Source organism: Poromitra crassiceps (genome assembly GCF_964638095.1).
Source record: "Poromitra crassiceps genome assembly, chromosome: 6".
Lineage (NCBI taxonomy): Eukaryota > Metazoa > Chordata > Actinopteri > Beryciformes > Melamphaidae > Poromitra > Poromitra crassiceps.
The window spans coordinates 23,848,125-23,870,595 of NC_139627.1; the positions used below are offsets into that span (position 1 = coordinate 23,848,125).

At 43.9% G+C, this 22,471-nt stretch overlaps 1 protein-coding gene across 1 annotated transcript in view; it reads left to right on the top strand.

Moving 5' to 3' along the window:
- Positions 1 to 22,471, top strand: part of lrp1bb (low density lipoprotein receptor-related protein 1Bb) — a gene marked incomplete at its 5' end in the record, with an annotated part of 421,412 nt that overhangs the window by 137,577 nt on the left and 261,364 nt on the right. The window contains one exon of the mRNA XM_083638437.1: positions 11,980 to 12,117. Within this exon, the coding sequence (XP_083494563.1) occupies positions 11,980 to 12,117 (138 nt within the window). The remainder of the gene's footprint in view (positions 1 to 11,979; positions 12,118 to 22,471) is intronic.

The window sequence follows — 22,471 nt, forward strand, 5'->3', positions numbered from 1 at the left end:
ATTGCAACAAATCAGCCTTTTTTGTCCTCCATCTCTAAATCGGACCAGTTTTATTACCTTTTTTCCTCTGTCTGTTGCGCTCACTGCATTCACTGCAGCCAGCAACATGTTGCCACTAATTTTCTTTTGAATTGATAATCAGGCTCGTTTATATGCGTTGTAACTTCATGTGGTGATTTGCATTGACCATTGGTTGGATTTGAGCATGCAGGGGACAGGATATGGGGCAGATCCCCGTGCGTAATCACTGTGGCAGCTGCTGGTAACGGGGAATTGCGTTCAGGTGTGTGCGTGCCGTCACCGACTTCAAACAACTTCAATGGAAACGCCTGCAAGTCGGAATTGTACTTTGACGAAGTTGTAGAAATATCGCAATTATTTTGCCAAAAACTGTAATGGAAACACAGCTAGTGTAGCCAGGTCCTGTTGTGGCCATTCTCTGCCAGTTTCTTAGCCACTACTTCATAAATGGGTCGGTAATGCCAACCGCCATAAAACTGCAAAGAAGATGAAGATTATGTATTTCCGTATGGCAGTTGCTGTATGCGTTTTGAGAGGACGCATTGCATTTACACTTGTGTTAAATGTTGTCATAATGCGTCCCTGACCACCTCCGGAGGTGGTTTGGTTAATCAGATTGCAATCCTTCTTCAATGCGTTTTGGGGGTGTTTACACCTGTACTTTCAAGTGATAAAATACAATCTGATTGCAATCTGATCACCAAAAACGCATGTTAATGCCAGGTGTAAATGGCCTCTAAGTGATACCAACTATTAAGCTAAAAATGTACATTTATATCAATCAATGTTTATGTAACAAGGAGAGAGATGGAATTTGCAGAGGTGATGTCTGGACAAACAGGCTGACAGCAAAATGTAGATTCACTTATAAATGCATGTGGAATGGAATGCATACTGACTAGACTTGATGCAAAGCAAACATTGACAGTAACATAGGCTCAGAGGACTGCTAGCCTGCCATCTATCAAGTTTGCTCCCATATTCTTAGAAGAATAAGACGGACAAACCCGTCTTTATTTATCACACGACAACCCAACACATGCATGCGGCCACACACACACTCATGCTGACGGTGGCTGGTGAAATATAGTCTTTGCATTTATCCCATCCAGGCTTGTCCTTCCTCTGGTGGGCAGGCCAGGAGCAGTGGGCAGCTTTCTTGTGTACAGCACCCGGGGACCTCGGTTGTAGTCGTCACTGGTCAGATGACGATCTTCTGCATGTTTTTGGTGGGGGTCCTTACCGATGTTGTATGGAGGAACCCCTGGGGACCACGGGGAGAACATTGCACAGAAGGGTCCTTTTGACGAGATGGCCCAGCTGGGCAGTGGGCACCTGAGGATATGGGGGGGACACACCCTCGGCATCCACAACGTCCCAGGCGGGAATCGAACCCAGGACCTACTAGCTTGTACATCTCCATACAGGCCATAACTAACATACAGGCAGGCATATGCTGTATATAACCACTCCAGGCCCTGTTGGTAGATGTGCATGACATGTGGCCCAAGCACATGTATATTTGATACCAGAGTTTAAACTCAATAAAACTGCATTTTTGATTGACAGGCGTGAATCACCATCATGATTTTCTCTAGTAGAGTAGAGTAAAGTAGAGTAGAGTAGGTAGAGTAGAGTAGAGTACATTGAGCGACTGTATGTATTCTACAAGCTTGTAAACATGATCTATATTGCCTCCTATCTTCTGCAGCTAGGCTACTTAGTACTTACAGAAGCAAAAGACAGAGACTCACACAGTCGCTTCCGACATCATGGGCAAATAACACACACACACACACACACACACACACACACACACACACACACACACACACACACACACACACACACACTTGCTTCACTTTACTTTTTTCCCATCATAATTCTGAGAACTAAATTAAAATATTTAACGATTCAAGCGCTATGGCCACACAAAACACCCACCCACGTGCAGTGATATGGTTACTTGTGATTGGTGGAGATTAACCCTGCACTAGTCATGACCCTATCAAAACACTTTTATCTTGTTAAAGCAACAAACCCACACACCGAAGATAGTAGGGACATATCAGATCGGACTCTGACAATGCATCTTAAAACCAGACACTCCGGTCAAAAAGTGGGTATCTTGTGTAGAGCACGTACCATTTAAGGCTCATTCCTTCCCGTGGTAACCCAGGTTCGAATCCGGCCTGCGGTCCTTTGCCCTCTCTCTCTCCCATACTATACCTTCCTGCCTTTCTTTATCTGTCAATAAAGAATACATTGTCTGTGTGAAAAAAGCTGAAGGTGAAGTAAAACTTGAACATGTAGGAACCTACAGCTGCAAAATAGGATCTCAGTCTTTGGAGGTGACATCTTCTAATTTATCTGGGGTCAGACATACTGCAAAAAGACTTTCTGGCTGAGTGCATTGTCTCAAATGTCAAGGATGTAAAGGTCACACAGGAGAAACAGTCCAGTGAAGTGTCCTTCATGTTTAGGCCACTGCACCGCTTACTGTATTTACCACTGGGGGCACGTGCTCAGAGACATCATGCGGTAATGTCAACTAAAATCTGCTCTTGTTTCTGCCATTGTGCTAAATCCAGACCGGACACATGTCAGTAGTTGACTTTGTTTGCATGGAACTGTTGCAAGTCTTTGCCAAATGCCTCAGGGGATTGCTTATGACAAGTAACAAGATAAGTATTGTACTGCCACAAAACCAAAATCTGTTTAGGCCAGGGTTGGTTTGCCTTTGAGATATGAGTTATAGCACACAGCCTGGTACAAGCAGGCCCTGTATCCAAATCAAGCTGAGATGTGGGGGGTGGCTTTGCAGTAGCAGTTTTTCTGATGACAGTTATATACCGTCCCTCTCCATCAGCTATTCATTCAACCACAGCATCACATGGCCTATATACTTCTGAAAATCCAAATATCCTCAAGCTTTAAACATCACTGTTTGACACGTATAGGAACTTGACAACAATAAACCATCACCACAAATAGAGGAAGATGCGAAGGTGAAGAGTTCATCATGCACTCTGAAGTCTTCGTGCATGTTACACTTGATGGTTATTCTTCCAGAGCAGTGAGGCTTGGGAGCCCAGAGATTGATGTTGCCTACAGCACTTCTGGCAGCATGGCCTCTGTCATCTGATTTTTGAAACAGCTCCATGCATTTCATGAAAGCCAACAGTAGACAACAGACCTGTTAGTCATTTTAGGATGCCAGGATTTAAGCCCAAGTAATCACTTCTGTCTGAATCGCTTGTGCTTAAATCTCCTGCTGCCGAATCAATCAATGTATCTTTTACACGGCCAGGCAGATTGGAATAGTGGCTGCTCATGTTCATCATTTCATGTATATATTTCTGAAGGGAGTAATATGAAATATTTTGAATTAATATATTGAAGAAGGGCGAGAGTGCACGCACAGATGATGACTCAAATCATTATGTGTGGCAGTGATTAGACAGCCGGTACTGCCCTACACTATGTTTTCCATTTTGCAGATGCAGTCAAAGAATATCAATTCAAAAACCATAAATTTAGAGCGCCCAGGTAGATTCCCTCGCTACTAACACGAGGGTCGCAGGTTCGCGCCCCGTGTTGGTCGGCCGTCCATACAGGCACGATTGATTGGCTGTGTATGCCGGTGGGAAGTCAGATTAGGGTATTTGTCCTGGTCGCTGCTCTAGCGCCTCCTCTGGTCGCCTGTTCAGGGGGAGGGGCACTGAGGGGAATAATGTGACCCTCCCACGTGCTACGTCCTGCCGGTGAAACTCCTCGCTGTCAGGTGAAAAGAAGCGGCTGACGACTGCACATGTATCGGAGCAAGCATGTGCTAGTCTCCAACTCTCCCCAGATCGGCAGAGGGGGTGGAGCAACGACCGGGAGAGCAGTTGGCCAATTACAATTCGTGAGAAAACAGGGGGGAAGACTTTAGCCTTTTCCTATTGTGGTTTTAATCTGAGCAATATATTTAGGCTACATTCTGGCCTAAATAACAGGTCGGTATCTGGATGGGCAGAGTATCACTTCTTTTTACACTTCACTTATTTTTCATCATCTTTGTTGTAACTGTATTGTGGCAGCGGGGTAGTAATTACTCTTGGTGCATTGTGTGTTACTTGTTAGTTTTCTTTACCTCCCTGTGCAGTGTTGCCAGATGGTAAATGTTGAATTATTGTACCAGAGGGTCAAAATTATCATTTTTTTAAGGTAAATTATCATAGGCCCCCCACCCCCCGGCCTAATTGGAGCAAAAATAAAGATGGGGGGAAATCGAAAATTCATTTTTGTCCTGATGTTATTTTTTATTTGTGCTCCAACTGAAATGTTTTATGGTCACTCACGATTCAGGAGGTCACGGGTTGGCTTGGTTCCAGCCTTAAAACTCTATAAGGAGTTTTCGAAATGTCTATGGATAAAATGAATGGGAAACTCACTTCTGGGGCAAAATATGTCACGTGACTGTTCAGTTCTATAAACAGATAGACGTAGGATGAGATTGATTACAACTGTGTCACAAAATGATCAAATTATCGTACATTTGGAGGATCTTGGGATTATTGATTATCGTACAAATATGATAATTTATCGTACATCTGGCAACGCTGTCTCTGTGCCTTCCTCTGTGGTGTCTAATGGCAGTTGGCATCCTTTATTTTGCATTACCACCTCCTTCTCGATTTATCCATCCACTGTTTCCCTACATTCTCCCTCCTTTCGATCCACAATCCTTGTCTACCTCCTGTGCCTTGTCTTTATGAGTATGTGTGTTATTGTAGCGTGTCAGAATGTCATGTGGAGAGCACACCCCTATATGCATGTCATGCATGTTTGCCTTTTGATAAACAATAGTACAAGTTATGCATCAGACCAAATAATAGACAGAGAATTTCATTTGGCAGATTGGTCGGGTGGTGGATTTGACAGCTGGTATTGTGTTGCACTGATTCAATAGCTGTGAAAATAGGCTTATTGCCACTTGAGCTGTACATACTGTAGTGTTCTTTGACAAGGTTACACTGAGTAATAGCCTGCTTGATATTGTTAATGTCCCTGTTTGATTGGTTGGCTCTTAGCATGGTGCGTAGGCAGGCGTATGTAATGAGAAAGATGTACTATGCTGTCGGCAAGTCTTTCTGATCAATGCACATTTTGGGTTTAGGTTTAGATATACCCCAAAGTATTTAAAACACTATCATCATGATTAGATTTGAGATACTTGTAAGAACAACAAGTGGTGTAATTAGCTACAGCAAAACAGAGCGATTAAAAATAAATCTATAAAACACAGGATCGGTGTAAGAGAAATGTGAAAATGAATTTGGGAAAAAATGTAAGCGAGTTTCACCTTGCACTGTTCTTACCCTCTGAGATGAATGTGGGATTCACCATACAACAATAGCGCCCTGTGCTGCTGTGGAGCCATTACGGCAAGTCTTTATGCTGCTGTTTAATTTAGCCTGACTAGAAGCGGTCCTGTGTGTCTGGTAGGGCATGTCAAGAGAGGGAGCCTCAAGTCAGTGGACATGATACTTTGATCATCAACTTGGCCCTAAAAATAAGAAAATTAAATCCATCGGCATGTATGCAAATGTTAAGTTAGGGAGATGGCGAATCCCTGAACAGAGGTGTTCAAACAGTCTCCCCCACCCCCCATTGATAGATTCTCAATTAATTTCTTTTAAGAATACATGATTTCACACACACATATATCGGTAGAGTGGCTCTGATTAACATGATAATCTTAATGAACACAGCCGCTGAAATTTCACCCCAGAAGCTTTTAATTTCACATTAAATAGAGGGATTATCTTGGCCCAGCTGATTCCTCCTCGTTCTCTTCTCCATGGGTAAACATCAGCACGTTTTTTAATTAAAAACACTATGTGCAAAGAATATAGGAGCGGCAGTTTGTTTTGTTCATGCTGAAAAAGAATGGAAAATGGGCCGTATAGACGTTTTCTACATTGAAAAGGGAGACATGCTTTATTCCTTTGAATAGCGCAAACCTTGCTCATACGAAAATATTTGATCTTCTGTCATTTTAGCAGAATATAATCAAAAATGCATTCTATAGGCAGCATTCACCTGATGTATTGAACCAACTAATACATACCCTTCATAATTCTTGTGTTGGAAATTATGCTTGATAATATTTGTGCTTCATGGTGAAGATGGTTAGGCTGCAGTACAAATGAAGGTACCGTTGCTATAGTGGCACTAAAGTATGTGCAGTATTTACTGTAGACGGGAATGTTTCACTTTAATTTATAGTTGTGTGTTACTATAAAGTGAGACTTTAATAAATATCGAAGCAGATCGTAAATGTTTGCAGCTTTGCATGAATAAGCATCTCACGCTATCATTTTTTTTAGTTTGCCAGGGGAACAGCCGCCTTCCACTCAAGGTGCTGTGATTAAACTGCTATTTAAGTGTGCTTGCTTTTCATCTCTGGACATTATTCATTTATCAAGCCATTACTGGGGCCGCACAGTTCTCATCTAAAATAATTGGAAATTTATACATCATACAATTGGGACCTACTTCTCCAACTTTCCCAGTTTGCCTCCCCTTTTCTCCTTCTCTCTACTTACCTACCTACCTAGTACTTGCGTACCTTCATTCCTTCCTGACATCTGACAACTCCTTGGACTCAATTACAGTCATTCTTGCCATGTAGTGAGCGAAAACTCATTTTCATGTCAAAATGGGATGTGATAATAGAGGCTTTGCAGGTGTGTCATAAATCTCCTCGCAACCATGGCTGACATCAGACATCCAATTGGCTACAAAACAGGCTAATGGCTACTGGGCAAGAAAATAGACCTGGCTACCTGTAAAAGATTGTGTAGGTCAGTATGTTATAGGTTGTGGGCAGTGGTGGCCTAAAGGTTAGAGAAGGTTAGAGAAGCAAGCTTGTGATCGGAAGGTTCTCGGTTTGATCCGCGGGACCTGCAAGATAAATCGCGGGGAAAGCTCCGTTAGTACACGTCTAGTCTATTTTTCATGGAAGGCACGTCAAGCTGTACAGAGCAGATCGAGCTGGCAGGATGTCAGACACAGGAACTGCATCCGACCAATTTTCAAAATAAAACACCCTGTGCAGACTCCCGATCATATTCAATACATCAAGTAGGAGAAGAAATGCTGTAGTGTTCTCCTCCTGCTAACAGGCACTGTATGTGAAATACAGATACACAGGCTACAGGCTACAAAATAATGATGAGGACAAATGTATTTTTAACAACTAAAACTCAGCCACAAATCTTTGACCCATGTCCTTCATAACTGGATTTAACTGTATTAACTGTGCCTTTAGGCTACAGCACAACAAAGTAGGAAATAACAACAATAAACACAATTAAAACAGACAAAAGTAGAAACCATTGAACTACTAGAGCCTTTAAATTAGCCATGGTAAAAGCACAAATCGGAACAATGACCAAATCAGCAAGTCAAACAAATTGGCCAGACAAAACAGTGCTTTTGAAACACTTGCGGTGAGGTATGAAGCCGTGTGTGGAGGGCGCAACAATACCGCATCATATAGAGAGCCCCAGGGATGACGTAATTTTGTAGGCTGAATGCGGAAGTCCCGAACTTCCTGGTTCTTCACTGTTTCTGTCTATGGGATTTTTGAATGGGTTTTTGGCGCGATGCTTCAAATAATGTCTGTGGGCAACGCAAGTTTAATCAAACGCGAACCAAGGTTCAGCGGGATAATCTTCACACATGAGGACCACTTTCATGAGTTTTGTAGCGTAAATGCGAGCCCTAGAAGTAAAAAGCTCGAGCTAAGCTAATCCAGAACTACAGTACACACTGTCGCATAGGCTTCCACGTCACGTCAGCGCTCAACCTGGACTGTTGTTGGATGTGTGCACTGATTACCCCGGGCTGAACGGGGCTGAACCAGGTGAGGGAAAGAGAATTTCCGTGTTCGTCCTTTGAGTGGTGACGTTATTGATGTATATATCTCCATCGACTCAAAAGTGTAGTCTCATTTAGCCGTTTGCTAGCTAGCCACCCTTTTAACGGCACATAAAAGCTTCAAAACTCATAAAAGTGGTCCTCGTGTGTGAAGATGATGTTACTAAACACTGGTTCGCGTTTGATTAAGCCAGCGTTGCCCAGAGAGATTATTAGAAGCATCGTGCCAAAAACCCATTCAAAACTCCCATAGGCGAAAACTGTGAAGAACCAGGGCTGTTAGCATCGATGATTTCCGGACTCGTTCCTGGGGCCTCTCTATTGATCATACATGGAACTCGACGCAGCCGCCGCCCGGTGGAATCCAGGCGTAAAGTTTAGAAAACAGCTATTCTTGCCCATTGTTACCCAAGGGTGAAGAACATCGCTGCCAGAACACTGTACGAAAGCTATAAGCTATCAATATGTATATCCATTTGCAATGTTGAGCAAGTGTGCAGAGCATAGAGGGGACGTTGACAGAGCAATGGTGGGCACCTCGGCTGTTGAGAGACCATCTGTGTGCCCCTGCATGACGGATCAGAGCCGCTGAATATTCATGCTCCATCCCTCCTCTCATCACATTAGATCAGGGCCCATGCGGCGAGAGAGCAAGGGGAGAGGCTGACAACACTGTTACACTGCCAGAGACCCTCACAGCTGTGTGTTAACTAGCACATTTGCCCAATGGACAAGTACTGTGTTGTGGCATCGGCTTGAATGCTGTATGACAGTTTTCCGGATGCAGGTTTCCTGTGTATCTTCTACTGTGTTTTGATTGGTTACTGGCAAACCTGTAGGATCCACCATTTTCCCTGGAGGGTCTATCATTGTAAGAGTTTAATTGCAGAACTAGTCCACCTTTTCAAAAAAAAAGACTTTTTCTTTTATTAAAACAATTTCTCACACATTAATTTTAAGCGCATTGCGTATGGAATACTGACATTTTGAGGATAGAATCATTCACTCTCTGGAAGTAGCAAGGGGTGGAGTGCAATCAATCCAACCTGAAATGAAGTGGAAGGAAACTCTGAAAGACTGGCACTTAGCGAAAAAAGATTCCCAGCAGAAGAGGCTGCCAGTGTGCTCATGCATGAAATATGAACTGCGGAGACAAGGTCACTTATATTTGACTCGCCTAAATATGGTGTAAAGTGTAGTGAATCCTTGGGGCTCGGACAGATCGCCAAGAAATGTACATTAAAGAAGACGATCTCCCACCAGCCTTTTAAAGCCATAAAAACGCTCAAGAGGAGAGGCGAAAATGAGTCATCATTGTGTCAATACGGACACACTCCTGCCGCTTCACAAATCCCTTCTTTAGATCAGCAGGGAATGACAGCCCTCTTTGTAATAGAGAGGCAAAGTGAACATAATTTCCTGCTTCAGCACTGTACCAGAGATTTTGTTCCGCAATTTATTTTCCCATAGACATTTCGTAAAATGCTTATGAAAATAGTTTTATTTGGTCAAACCAAACGGTTCAGCTATATTTAGAATCGGGAGAGACCATAGAACATTTCACTCGGACCAACAAAAAAACAACATTTTCTTTAAACCCGCATTTTTTTTAATGTTTTGGCCTGAGTGAAATGTTATGCCATCTCTCCTGTTTCTAATCTGTACCGTTGAACAAGTAAAACTATTTTTATACACATTTTAGGAAATGTCTATGGGAAAATAAATGGCGGATGAAAATCTCTGGTACAGTGCTGAAACAGGAAGTGACGTTCCACTTTGGCTCTCTATAGATCTTGATGGTGGCATCTCTTACATTATCAAGTATAAATGGATGCTGCGTATAAGTCATTGCCCGGTCGTGATGGTTCTAGTTTGCTGGCATGTGACTTCTGAGGTGTGGCCGGGGAAGAACTCTTGGGATTCCTAACAGATTCTGTCACGTGCGTGATAAATCTCTGTCCGTTAAGTGGCGGCGATGGGCGCATTGGTAATTGATATCAGTGTAGTTAAGGTGGAGATGTGACACATTTACAGTGCTGGCACGACGGTCACATGTGTTTTATGTGCTCTCGTGGCTGTCACGCCAATGAGGGTCACCTATATGCCTCGTGAATCCTTAAACAGCTGCTCTCTGCTGTCTGCCGGGCTGACAGGGAGATCCGGGGCACTTTGTTGTAGGACTCGGCCGGCGTGGCTGCAAAGAACATCTGTTGTGTGTAAAGGACAACGCTGTGAAGTGTAAATACATTTGCATAATATGCATGCGTTCTCCCGCCTCCCATGCATGCGGTCTTGACGTATCAGCACTTTGAGAAAGACACTCGCAAAATATGGGAGGGGGAATGACCTTACCTGCAGAAAATACAAATGATAATGATGAAGAAATATGCAGATTTGTTTCATGTTATTTCAAGGTTTTGTGTTTCATAGGTATCATTCCAAAAGCCTAAAAAACGGTCATGTAGGGCTGGGTATCGTAAAAAAAAAGAAGATGATACAGTATCAATACCCGTACGCTTAAAGTGATACCGATACCAAGAATGACTAGTGACTGAGGTTAAGGGTGACAGAGGGTTTACCTGGATGGTTTTCCATGGACCCCTTTCGTAGGATCCCATGCATAATATCTTGTACAGGCACATGGGCGCCTTATGGTGCTGGTAGCACCACGTTACAATACTAAATGTCAAAGATGTGTTTTTTTTTTTTTTTCCTGTGTCTGAGCTTGTTTGTCTTGTTTGGTTATTGTTCTGCAATAAAAAATTGAAAAGAAAGAAAAAAAAAAGTGATACCGATACCAATATTTTATGCATTTATTTTCATCAGATGTCACAAGCGTGTAGTATAGCCATACTTTTGAATGTTTTAGTGGCGTCTCGGCACACTGAACTGCCAACTGTATGGGTTGTAGCTGCTGTGGTAGTGTCACGTGTCACATTAAATCAAAGAACGCTTGCGCTGATTGGCTGCGAGCAAAACCATACAAATAGTAATTTGTTTATAGATCTGTGTACAAAAATTATCGAATGCAGGTATTGTTTGACGGGAGGAGACACCTTAAAGCTATCGAGTACCGATACCCAGCCCTACTGTCCACTGTATTTCCCTGCCCAATCCCCCCCCCCCATTACCATGAAAAGGATTATGCCCCCCCCCCCCCCCCCCAATATTTTATTTTTCAGTTTTTAAGAACACACACGCACGCACGCACGCACACACACACACACACACACACACGCACACACACACACACACACGCACACACACACACACTCTCACACACACACACACACACACACACACACACACACACACACACACACACACACACACACAACTCAAACTTAGAAAAAAGAACAAAGAAAAGGCATACATATCTCGACATTACAACGTGGTGCTAGCAGCCACGTGAGGTGCTTATGTGCTTGTAAGAGATGTTGTGCATGGGATCCCACACAAGGGCACCATGAGAAATCAGCTGTGTGAGTTACTTGAAACAGAAACGGGTCCCAGATAGTTGAGAATCTTGTAAGTGAGTTGGTCTTCAGGAACCTGAGTTTCTCCATCCGTATAACGGAGACCATGTCAGTCAACCACAGCTGAAAAGAAGGTGGAGAGGAGGCCTTCCATTCCTTCATAATGAGTCTCTTGGCGACAGTCCCCTGTGTCAGATACTGTTTCACAGCCATAGGGAGGGGCAGAGAGGATTCCAAGCAGCCGGAGATGGCGAGTTCCGGCTCCGACCAAAGGGTTATTTTGTACCAATCCAATATTTTGTCCCAGAATCCAGATAGTGAAGGGCAGAACCAAAAAGCATGGGACAGTGTACTCTCTGACACTTGACACCTATCACATAGTGGCGAGACAGAAGGGAAGATCTTGTGCAACCTATGCTTGGAATAGTGAAGACGGTGAGCAACTTTAAATTGCATCAGCTGGTGTCTGCTATTAACTGAGCAGAGTTGGATGAGAAGGATTAAGGTTAAGACAATGTCAGTTTCACAACAGCTTCTTGTTTCCCTGCTTTAGGTGCACGGGAGTTGGTGATCAGATGTCCCCTCAATCACAAACAGTGCATCGGGACAAGAAAATGTATCCACTTCAACAAACTCTGCAACGGGGCCAGAGACTGCGAGGATGGATACGACGAAGGAGTGCACTGTCGAGGTAAGAGGCACTGTTATGTGCGTAATGTTAGCCCTGCATGTGGAGGTAAGAGCTAAGAGGCACTGTTGTTATGTGCTTAATGCTAGCCCCGCATGAAATGTGTCAACTCTGTGGCTCTGTGGGGAAGGCTTCACTTTGACATCCTGCAAAAGGGCTTCACAAAATAACTCTCAAAGGCTGATGTGTGGCCTGGTGTGCACTCAGTGCCATTCTTCCAGCTCTTTAGAGCAGCTATTTCCAACTTCACCTAGCAAAGATTGCTAGTTTTATCTTCCCTTCGTAGATTATAGTCCATTATCAAAATGTACGTTTGGCTTATTGGGCTGGCAGTTGGTTGCCTTGGCTACCAGAGAGGTCTGGTAGCCAAGGTGACTTCTCGTCAGCCCGCCTGTCAGAGCAGACGAGAGGCGCGGCGCGATGTCGGCGCCAGGTGTTGTGTTGTACACAGCTTTTTGTTGTTGCTCACATTCATACCGACCATACCAAGCTGCTATGGACACCCGGCTTCTGTGATGAGGTGATAGCTGCCTAGCGAGCGCTGCAGTCTGGCCACGTTAGCCTCTGGCGGAAGTTGACCTTTACTGGCCCACAAGACAGGTAAAGTCATGCTGGGCTTTGTCTCTGCATGAGCGCTAGGTGTGAGGGATGCCTCTGCTTAGCAGCTGAAAAGAATCCAAATGGTTGTTGGTAATTTTTTGTATCAATTTTTTATCATCATAAAAGGGAGCAAGTGGGCCTTTGTCTGTTTGTTTGTTTGTTTGTTTGTTTGTTTCAATTTTTGTCCCACTGATGATGTCACAATGTCTATGACATCATCAGTGATGTCATCACTGACATCATTATTGACCAATCATCTTATTACATCACTGATGATGTCATAGGCACTGTGACTGCACAGCGGGCGAGCCTAGGAATCGTGCCTAGTTCATTCAAATTTTCCAACATACTGTAATAAAGAAGGAAAAATACAAAAACCACAAACATCTACAAAAAAACTATACATACACATACACACACATACACATACACAAATAGATTCATTCAGAAGATATCCCCCCTCCCCGCAGGACTCCCTCATCCACAAACCCACAAAGGTATCAGTTCGCAGTATTATATGTTTGGTCATTTTAAAAACATATTGCCATGTAAAATAAAGGCGTTTTCCTTTTGCAAAAGGCCTACAGTGTGCCTTGGATCAGTTTGAAAGAGACTTGTCTTTATTTTATTGAGAGACCATATTCTACCCATGCAAGATAGAATAAGCCTAGTACACCTATGTGAAGTATCCAAAGAGGCACCTGTATATGATCACCACACCAGACCCAGCAGTGCTTCTACTCCATTGTCTTCGGAATGGAAGGTCTGTTTGTTGGCAGAGGACTGAAAGTGCCGGCTGCAGCACAATAATGCTTACGTTGATAAATGGACTTGGGAGGTTGCCTGGGTGGAGAGATTCAGGGATTAAATTAATATTGATCTCCAAGTGGGTGGACATTGTAACCATGTGCAATATAAGTGTGTTTGGGTTTAAACATGGCAATTTAAATGTATGATTTGTATCAGCTGTAGCTGTACATGAATATAGTTTTGATAAATGACGTGTTTAAATGCTGTATAAACCTTTTTGGGGGGTACGGAACCATCCTTTCACTAGAATACCACACATTTGATGCTGCACTGGGGCTACTTTCCAGCTCTGTTGAAATCTTCCAGAGCAACACACCACTAAAGGAACCCAGATGACATGGTGGCTCACTGGGTTGCCTCACATCAAGAAGGTCCCGGGTTCGAACCTTGGTCCATCCCATGTCCTTTCTGTGTGGATGTTCGCATGTTCTCCCCGTGTTTGTGTGGGTTTCCGTTCCCCGTCTGTTAGGGTTAATACTCCTGAGTTAACATGGCGGCGTGCATGGCTTGGCTCTCCCTGGAGTGACTAAATTTAATTGTAGAACTGTTCAATGACAAGTAAGGCATTCTTCGTCTTCTTCTTCAGTATATGAGGTTTTTTAGCGCCTGCTAGCCACTGCTACATTTCACTACCTGTCCTTGGAGCAGGTTGGCATATAAATGGAGATGAGGTGCCCTTTATACTGTAACTGTGGCAGTGCTGTGCCAGTAGTAGTGGGGATCATACAACCTTTCTACAGGTTAACAGCCTAGTTATGCATTCACATTGCGAGCACCTTGGTGCGTCTGTTGCTCTATTCTGACCCAATGTGTGAGGATCTGATTGTACCTGTGTAGCGGTCAGCAGCTGCAATAGGTTTTGACCAAGAAAAATAACCAATGTATAGTATACCGCTTTTGTTTTGCCTTAAAGGTCCCATTCCGTGCAAAAGCTGTTTTTACTTGTAAATGCATATATACTGCTGTCAGCCCTCCCTGTAATGAGTGGTCACAAGCTCAGAACTGCCACAGTTGGATTTGTCCCTATCCAGCGTCCCTCTGCAGTCTCCTCCAAGCCACACCCCCAAACGCTTCGTTTGCCCAGAGGGGAATTGGGACGTCACGAGCTTCCTCACGCATACTGCGCGGGTCTCTCTCACACAAGCTACCTGCACCATTTTGTCTATAGCCACAAAATTAACACTTCTAGCTGGAGCGACGCCAACTGTACGTGATCCAGCAACTGCAGAGGTGCATTCGGTAAGTCTAGGCATTTTGAGATGTCCTCTTTAGCGTAGTAACCGTTAAGTTAACGATAACTCGCAACCTAGCGTGCTGGTCCACAGACGCTAATCTGATTGGCTGGGAGCCTGGGGCGGGCTCTCCCTCAGCGGCCAATGGGAACTGTTAGTTCTGAATATATTATAGAAACAGACCATTCTTGGGAAGCGACGAGATGAGGAAGTGAGAACTCCGTCACAACAAACGGGGTTGCTATATTTTCGACAAATTAATCCAGAATCATGTTTTATGGACCAGAGACACACGTTTTTAAGACGTTACAGCTGCACGAATTGGGACCTTTAACATTACATAATTTCAATGAATTAAGAAGCAAGTGTTAATTAAGTAGCATAAATCCAAAATCAACAGGAAAACAAATGAATAAAATGACTTCAGAGCTTACCCTTGCCCCCATTGAGATTTATGGTTGTTGCAACCTTTGTCCAAGCATTGTTTTTGAGGCCTTTATGTCATCTTTCAAAAATAAGTAGTAGAACTGGGAAGCTTTGAATGGCTGGAATGAACCCTTTGACCATTTTGTGCTGGCCAGGCTATCCTTCACGAAACAAAATCAAAGTAGGCAGGGAAACAAGGAAATCTGATTGGCTGGTGATGGCTGATGACTGTGAAAAATTCAAAGGTTTCCAATATAGGATCTCTATAGTCCTGGACAATGGACTTCATAGGCATTTTCTATTGTTCACGACCTGCTTGTGTGAGGAAAACATGGTCACAGCCATACACATTTTATATTGTTCACTACCTGCTTGTGTGAGGAAGCCATGGTCACAGCCATACACATTTTATATTGTTCACTACCTGCTTGTGTGAGGAAGCCATGGTCACTCACAGTCATAGACATGTTATATTGTTCACTACCTGCTTGTCTGAGGAAGCCATGGTCACAGTCATATAGACATTTTATATTGTTCACTACCTGCTTGTGTGAGGAAGCCATGGTCACAGTCATAGACATGTTATATTGTTCACTACCTGCTTGTCTGAGGAAGCCATGGTCACAGTCATAGACATGTTATATTGTTCACTACCTGCTTGTGTGAGGAAGCCATGGTCACAGTCATAGACATGTTATATTGTTCACTACCTGCTTGTGTGAGGAAGCCATGGTCACAGTCATAGACATGTTATATTGTTCACTACCTGCTTGTGTGAGGAAGCCATGGTCACTCACAGTCATAGACATTTTATATTGTTCACTACCTGCTTGTGTGAGGAAGCCATGGTCACAGTCATAGACATGTTATATTGTTCACTACCTGCTTGTCTGAGGAAGCCATGGTCACAGTCATAGACATGTTATATTGTTCACTACCTGCTTGTGTGAGGAAGCCATGGTCACAGTCATAGACATGTTATATTGTTCACTACCTGCTTGTCTGAGGAAGCCATGGTCACAGTCATAGACATGTTATATTGTTCACTACCTGCTTGTCTGAGGAAGCCATGGTCACTCACAGTCATAGACATTTTATATTGTTCACTACCTGCTTGTCTGAGGAAGCCATGGTCACAGTCATAGACATGTTATATTGTTCACTACCTGCTTGTGTGAGGAAGCCATGGTCACAGTCATAGACATTTTATATTGTTCACTACCTGCTTGTGTGAGGAAGCCATGGTCACAGCCATACACATTTTATATTGTTCACTACCTGCTTGTGTGAGGAAGCCATGGTCACTCACAGTCATAGACATGTTATATTGTTCACTACCTGCTTGTCTGAGGAAGCCATGGTCACAGTCATATAGACATTTTATATTGTTCACTACCTGCTTGTGTGAGGAAGCCATGGTCACAGTCATAGACATGTTATATTGTTCACTACCTGCTTGTCTGAGGAAGCCATGGTCACAGTCATAGACATGTTATATTGTTCACTACCTGCTTGTGTGAGGAAGCCATGGTCACAGTCATAGACATGTTATATTGTTCACTACCTGCTTGTGTGAGGAAGCCATGGTCACAGTCATAGACATGTTATATTGTTCACTACCTGCTTGTGTGAGGAAGCCATGGTCACTCACAGTCATACACATTTTATATTGTTCACTACCTGCTTGTGTGAGGAAGCCATGGTCACAGTCATAGACATGTTATATTGTTCACTACCTGCTTGTCTGAGGAAGCCATGGTCACAGTCATAGACATGTTATATTGTTCACTACCTGCTTGTGTGAGGAAGCCATGGTCACAGTCATAAACATTTTATATTGTTCACTACCTGCTTGTGTCAGGAAGCCATGGTCACAGCCATAGACATTTTCGATTGTTTGTATTCTCGAATACAGACAAACACCACAGAATGCATTGTTTGTTTCTGGAACTTTAGCCTCCCAGTATCTTGGTTTCAGATGCTCTTTCTTGTTTAGCTCCTTCTTGATTATTTATGTTTTAATAATGAGGCAATGGTCAAAATGCTGCAGATTCATGAGTCACCAACTCATTTAGAAAGATTTTGTTTGCTTTATGAGTTGAAATGCCGCGGTGTGTCCATCACGTTTATGACAGTACCACACAGCAAACTGATTAAACTAGTGTAAATGGTGGCAATAAAAATGAAGAAAATGTCAGTCTAATGCAGGAGTAGTATACGAGGGATCAGCCGAGCAGCATTTTGGTAAACAAACCGCGTCACTGGGTGGCAAAGGCAATGGAACCCTATGGAGCCCAAGTGGCGCGAGGCTTGAATGTCTGACTCTAGCCGGCTAACTCTGTTTACATTATAAAAACTGTGACAGTTCACACAACTTTAACACGACATGCCTATATTATACATCAAACTCTTGAGCTACCTCTGCTCTCACTCAGAATGTCAAAATATAAGCGATGTATAGTTTTTGAGATATTAACGTTTGTTTGGCACAACTCATACTATTAACTGCCACGGGGTTGCACATTTCTGGGTGGCAAGTGACGTCGCGCTGATTTATCCAATTCACCTTATGTAGCCACGCCCATTTGACCCGGTTCTGTGGCCGTCCTACGACTTCCGGCAAAAAAAAAAGAAAAAAAAATGGCTGGCTGCTCCAATATAATCTAACTCTGAATTAACTAATACTTTAGCCAATTGTATGTAACATACCAAATAAAAGCAAATGGCAATGTCTAAGAATGCAACGCCATGTAACTGGCTCGTTAATTCTCGCATTCCAGGGAATTACGTTAACGTCTGCGGGTCTTATAGACGTAAGTGGCTCGCGCTGCGCTCGGAGGACAGAAAACCTTCTGAAGCTTTCTTTGTTGGAGTCCAGGTATGCTTTACAAGAAAGTGCTCGTCATTGTCGACGATAACGTTATCTGACCTGGCTAACAGTGGATACTCGCTTGCTTGCTGTGTACCGAGCTCAAAGTAGTAGGCTACGTTTTTGTTTTACACCCTGCGCTGTCCACTACAAAAACAACTCTCTTCTTCATGACGTTCTTTCATATTTGGCGCCGTGACCGCCGGAAGTGTTAGGTGGACCCGGAAGAATTTGGCCCACTGTAAGGTCTGAACATAAGGTGAATAGGCCTCAATATACTGTATCTTACTGAGAGCGTTAAAGGAGAATTTCGGTTTTTTACAACACGGTCCTCATTTCCAGGTTAAAATATGATGTTTTACTCACCGAAATAGTTTGGCTTCATTCGGATGCCCACGGAAGATTTTGAGCTCGAGTAGTCTCCTCAATGCGGATGGGGTTAGAGTGCCCGTATCTTCCCCCTTCTGTGGTTTCTCTGAAGAAGGTTTCACAGAGGGGGAAGATGGGCACTGTAACTCCATCCGGGGCAGATCAACGCTGACTGCTGTGTTGTTGTTAGCTTAGCTTCTAGCTATTAGCTAAATAATTATATTTACAACCATAATGAACCATGATCTGACAGAAAAAGTGTAATTTAGAGAGCGCGTGCACTCCCGTCCAGCATGCCCCACGCTGGCCGCAGGCTCTCGTTATAGCCTGTTTGAGGAGACTACTCGGAGCTCAAAATCTTCCGTGGGCATCCGAATGAAGCCAAACTATTTCGGTGAGTAAAACATAATATTTTAACCTGGAAATGAGGACCGTGGTGTAAAAAACCGAAATTCTCCTTTAAGTCACTCTGATGCCAAGTTTGGCAACACATCCCCCAGAGGAAGTGAAAGAACATTGCATTGTGTGTGTGTGTGTGTGTGTGTGTGTGTGTGTGTGTGTGTGTGTGTGTGTGTGTGTGCGTGTGCGTGCATGTGTGTTGGCTCTAATTTCACCATTTGAAGACATACCAGCACTTTAAAAACTCTTTTCTCTACACGGGTTTGAGTACCTACCTCCTACAGTGTGCTAAGAGATGTGCTTTAAAATGTGACATTTCCAAATGCAAATTGCTCTTCACTGCACACATAGATTGACTTTTGTACTTTAGTCTACTGGAAATCTTTTGGACCCAGTAATGGTGTTTCCTATGAACTTTTATGATTGAAATGTCATCTACTGTATAGGCTTAGTGACATGTTGGCCATAATGAGCCAATTCATTAATATAATTAATCTCTAGAAACTGCCACAGTGCAGGAGCCACACTACCTTTTGCCAACAAGACTAACGTATTACGAGCCGCAACAGTGTAGTGGGGCTGGCATTGTTTTCACCTTGTAGGTAGGTGCGTGCGTGTGTGTGTGTGTGTGTGTGTGTGTGTGCGCGCGTGCGTGTGTGTGTGTGTGTGTGTGTGTGTGTGTGTGTGTGCGCGCGTGCATGTGTGTGTGTGCGTGTGTGTGTGTGTGTGTGTGCGGCGCGTGCGTGCGTGTGTGTGTGTGTGTGTGTGTGTGTGTTATGAGGGGTGGATTGTGCCAATGATGTGTGCGTGTGTGTGTGCGTGCATGCATACGTGCGTGCGTGTGTCATGGCAAAATGTGATCCTGGAGACACCTATTATAGTGGCAACTACCACAGAAGCAGTTTTGAGTACCGTACTTTGTCAAGTTTTGTCAGATGCATGGAAGATGCAGTCACGATTCACGAAACTTTACAGGTGTAGGTGACATCAAAATGAAGGCAGGGTTCGAAAATGGGCGTGATCTGAGCAAGCCCCCCAACCCCCGCCGACCCTCCACGCCCTGGCCCACATTCGTTTTAAGTCCTCAACCCATTCCCATCACAAGACGGTCTCTAGTTTAACTGTATGGGGCTGGCATACAGTATTTCTCTTGCCATGTCATATTAAATTGCAGACTGAGACTTGAGACAAATCTTGAATAGGGCTGCACTGCTTTGCGTTTTCATTGAAAGCGTCGGGGTTAGCTTATCTTGTTATTTCAAAGCCCACGACTACTCAGAACAATCCCAACCAAACGGGTCATCTGCTGCCCAGTTCATCCTGCTCCAACCCGATCTCCAAAAAAATTGTAAAATAGCAACGTTTGTGGACAAACGTTGGTATTTTACAATGTCGGCTAAGAAATTGTAAAATGGGAACGTACGTGTCTACAGCGGTGGGCGTGGTTTGGGCGTGTTTTACGGAGATTTTCTGTTTCTAACCCCTCCCCCTACTCTAATCCTCACCCTAACCACTCAGAACGTTAATATTTTACGTTTTTTGAGCCGAAATTGTAAAATAGCAACGTTGGTCCATATCGTTGGTATTATACAATTTTCTAAGAGACTGTGTTGCCTGCTCGCAATCTATGCCTTCCTTTCCCTTTAATAATGCAGGCTACTTTCCAGTGCACTGCCACATTCATTACTAACACTGAATCTCACTGATCATGTATAAATTAGCTGTGCAATCACTATCAAATTTGTTTTTAATATTATGCAATATCTAAATGCACATTGAGATGTTTTTTTGAACGGGGCTCGCTGGTGAGGGGAATGCTGCTGCACCCTCCACACCTCGAACAGGGCTCGCTGGTGAGGGGAATGCTGCTGCACCCTCCACACCTCGAACATGGCTCGCTGGTGAGGGGAATGCTGCTGCACCCTCCACACCTCGAACATGGCTCGCTGGTGAGGGGAATGCTGCTGCACCCTCCACACCTCGAACAGGGCTCGCTGGTGAGGGGAATGCTGCTGCACCCTCCACACCTCGAACAGGGCTCGCTGGTGAGGGGAATGCTGCCGCACCCTCCACACCTCGAGCTCTTGCACCCGTGAGATGAAGGGACATTTTACTGCTCCTTCAAATCTACAAGGCGATACATTGTAGTCCTTCATATTGGCTACTGCAGGCCTATATGGATTTTCACTGAGAGCCAGGGATCTCACCTTGGGACGGCACGGTGGCTCAGTGGTTAGCACTGTTGCCTCACAGCAAGAAGGTCCCGGGTTCAAACCCTGGTTCGTCCCAGGTTCTGTGTTGAGTTTGCATGTTCTCCCAGTGTTCGTGTGGGTTGTCTCCGGGTGCTCCGGTTTCCTCCCACCACCAAAAGACATGTTAGGGTTAATACTCCTGTCAGTGCCCCTGACCAAGGCAGAGGCAAAAAGAACTGGAGTTGGTTCCCGGGCGCTGCACTGCGGCTCCCCACTGCTCCTATGAAGGTTCCTAGTAGAGGATGGGTCAAATGCAGAGGATGATTTTTTTTTAATTATAAATAAAGGATAACTTAATTTAACATAGATTCAACATCCCCCCCCCCCTCTTCAGACCTTGTCCCTCCCTCATTACCACCACTGAGGTGCCCTTGAGCAAGGATCTTTACCCCAACTGCTCAGCTGTGGAGCTGATTGGTGGCCAGCAGATCAGACTTGTTGTTGTACTGGGCAGCTTTCAGGAGGGCCATATGAAATCAGTTTTATTTTTTAAATTCTGTTTTTTCCATTTTAATTTAGGGGTTAGGATCGATATTTTTTTCCGATGACTTTGCTCTCTCAGACCAAACCAATTTCTGAAAAAAAGAACAGAAAAACGCCCCAAACGAAAACGGAATCATTTCCCTAGGCCTATTTTACCCTTATGAAATAATTTAGGTTAGTACAATAATTAGGTCTACTTTTGATTTTGATAATTAGGCATACTTTTATCAATTTCATCCAAATTATGGAAAGTTCTGCAATATTCCATGTTTTACAGTTGATTCCATTTTTATTACCAAATTCCATGATTCCGTCCGTTTTTCCCGTTTTGCGGAAATCATATACAAGGTAAATACTGGCGTTCATTTTCGCTCTCTCTTATACATTAACAATCTGAGCCTATGTCTGTTGCAAAAACAAATGCTTGTTTAGTGGATGTGTGCAGGCTGCCAAGGCAGGAGGGGCGTGTGGGAAAAGCGACTGAAGCGATCTACATCAATGCTGCACCAATTCCAAAAGATTCTGTTCACATAACTTAACCAAATATGAAAATAGGGTCCAGGTTGAAAAATACCCAAATTCTCCTTTAAGTTTCTGCTTTATGTGTGTTTAATCAGCCAAGGATCTTGGCTGGCAGCCGCAATGTCCCGGACGACAATTTCAAGATTGCTGCATTTGTAGCTTAGAATCACTCCTCCAACTGGGTGAGCTGCTCTTCGCTGTCAGGCCCGGATACTCTGCAGTAGCTGCTCTTCGCTGTCAGGCCCGGATACTCTGCAGTAGCTGCTCTTCGCTGTCAGGCCTGGATACTCTGCAGTAGCTGCTCTTCGCTGTCAGGCCCGGATACTCTGCAGTAGCTGCTCTTCGCTGTCAAGCCCGGATACTCTGCAGTAGCTGCTCTTCGCTGTCAGGCCCGG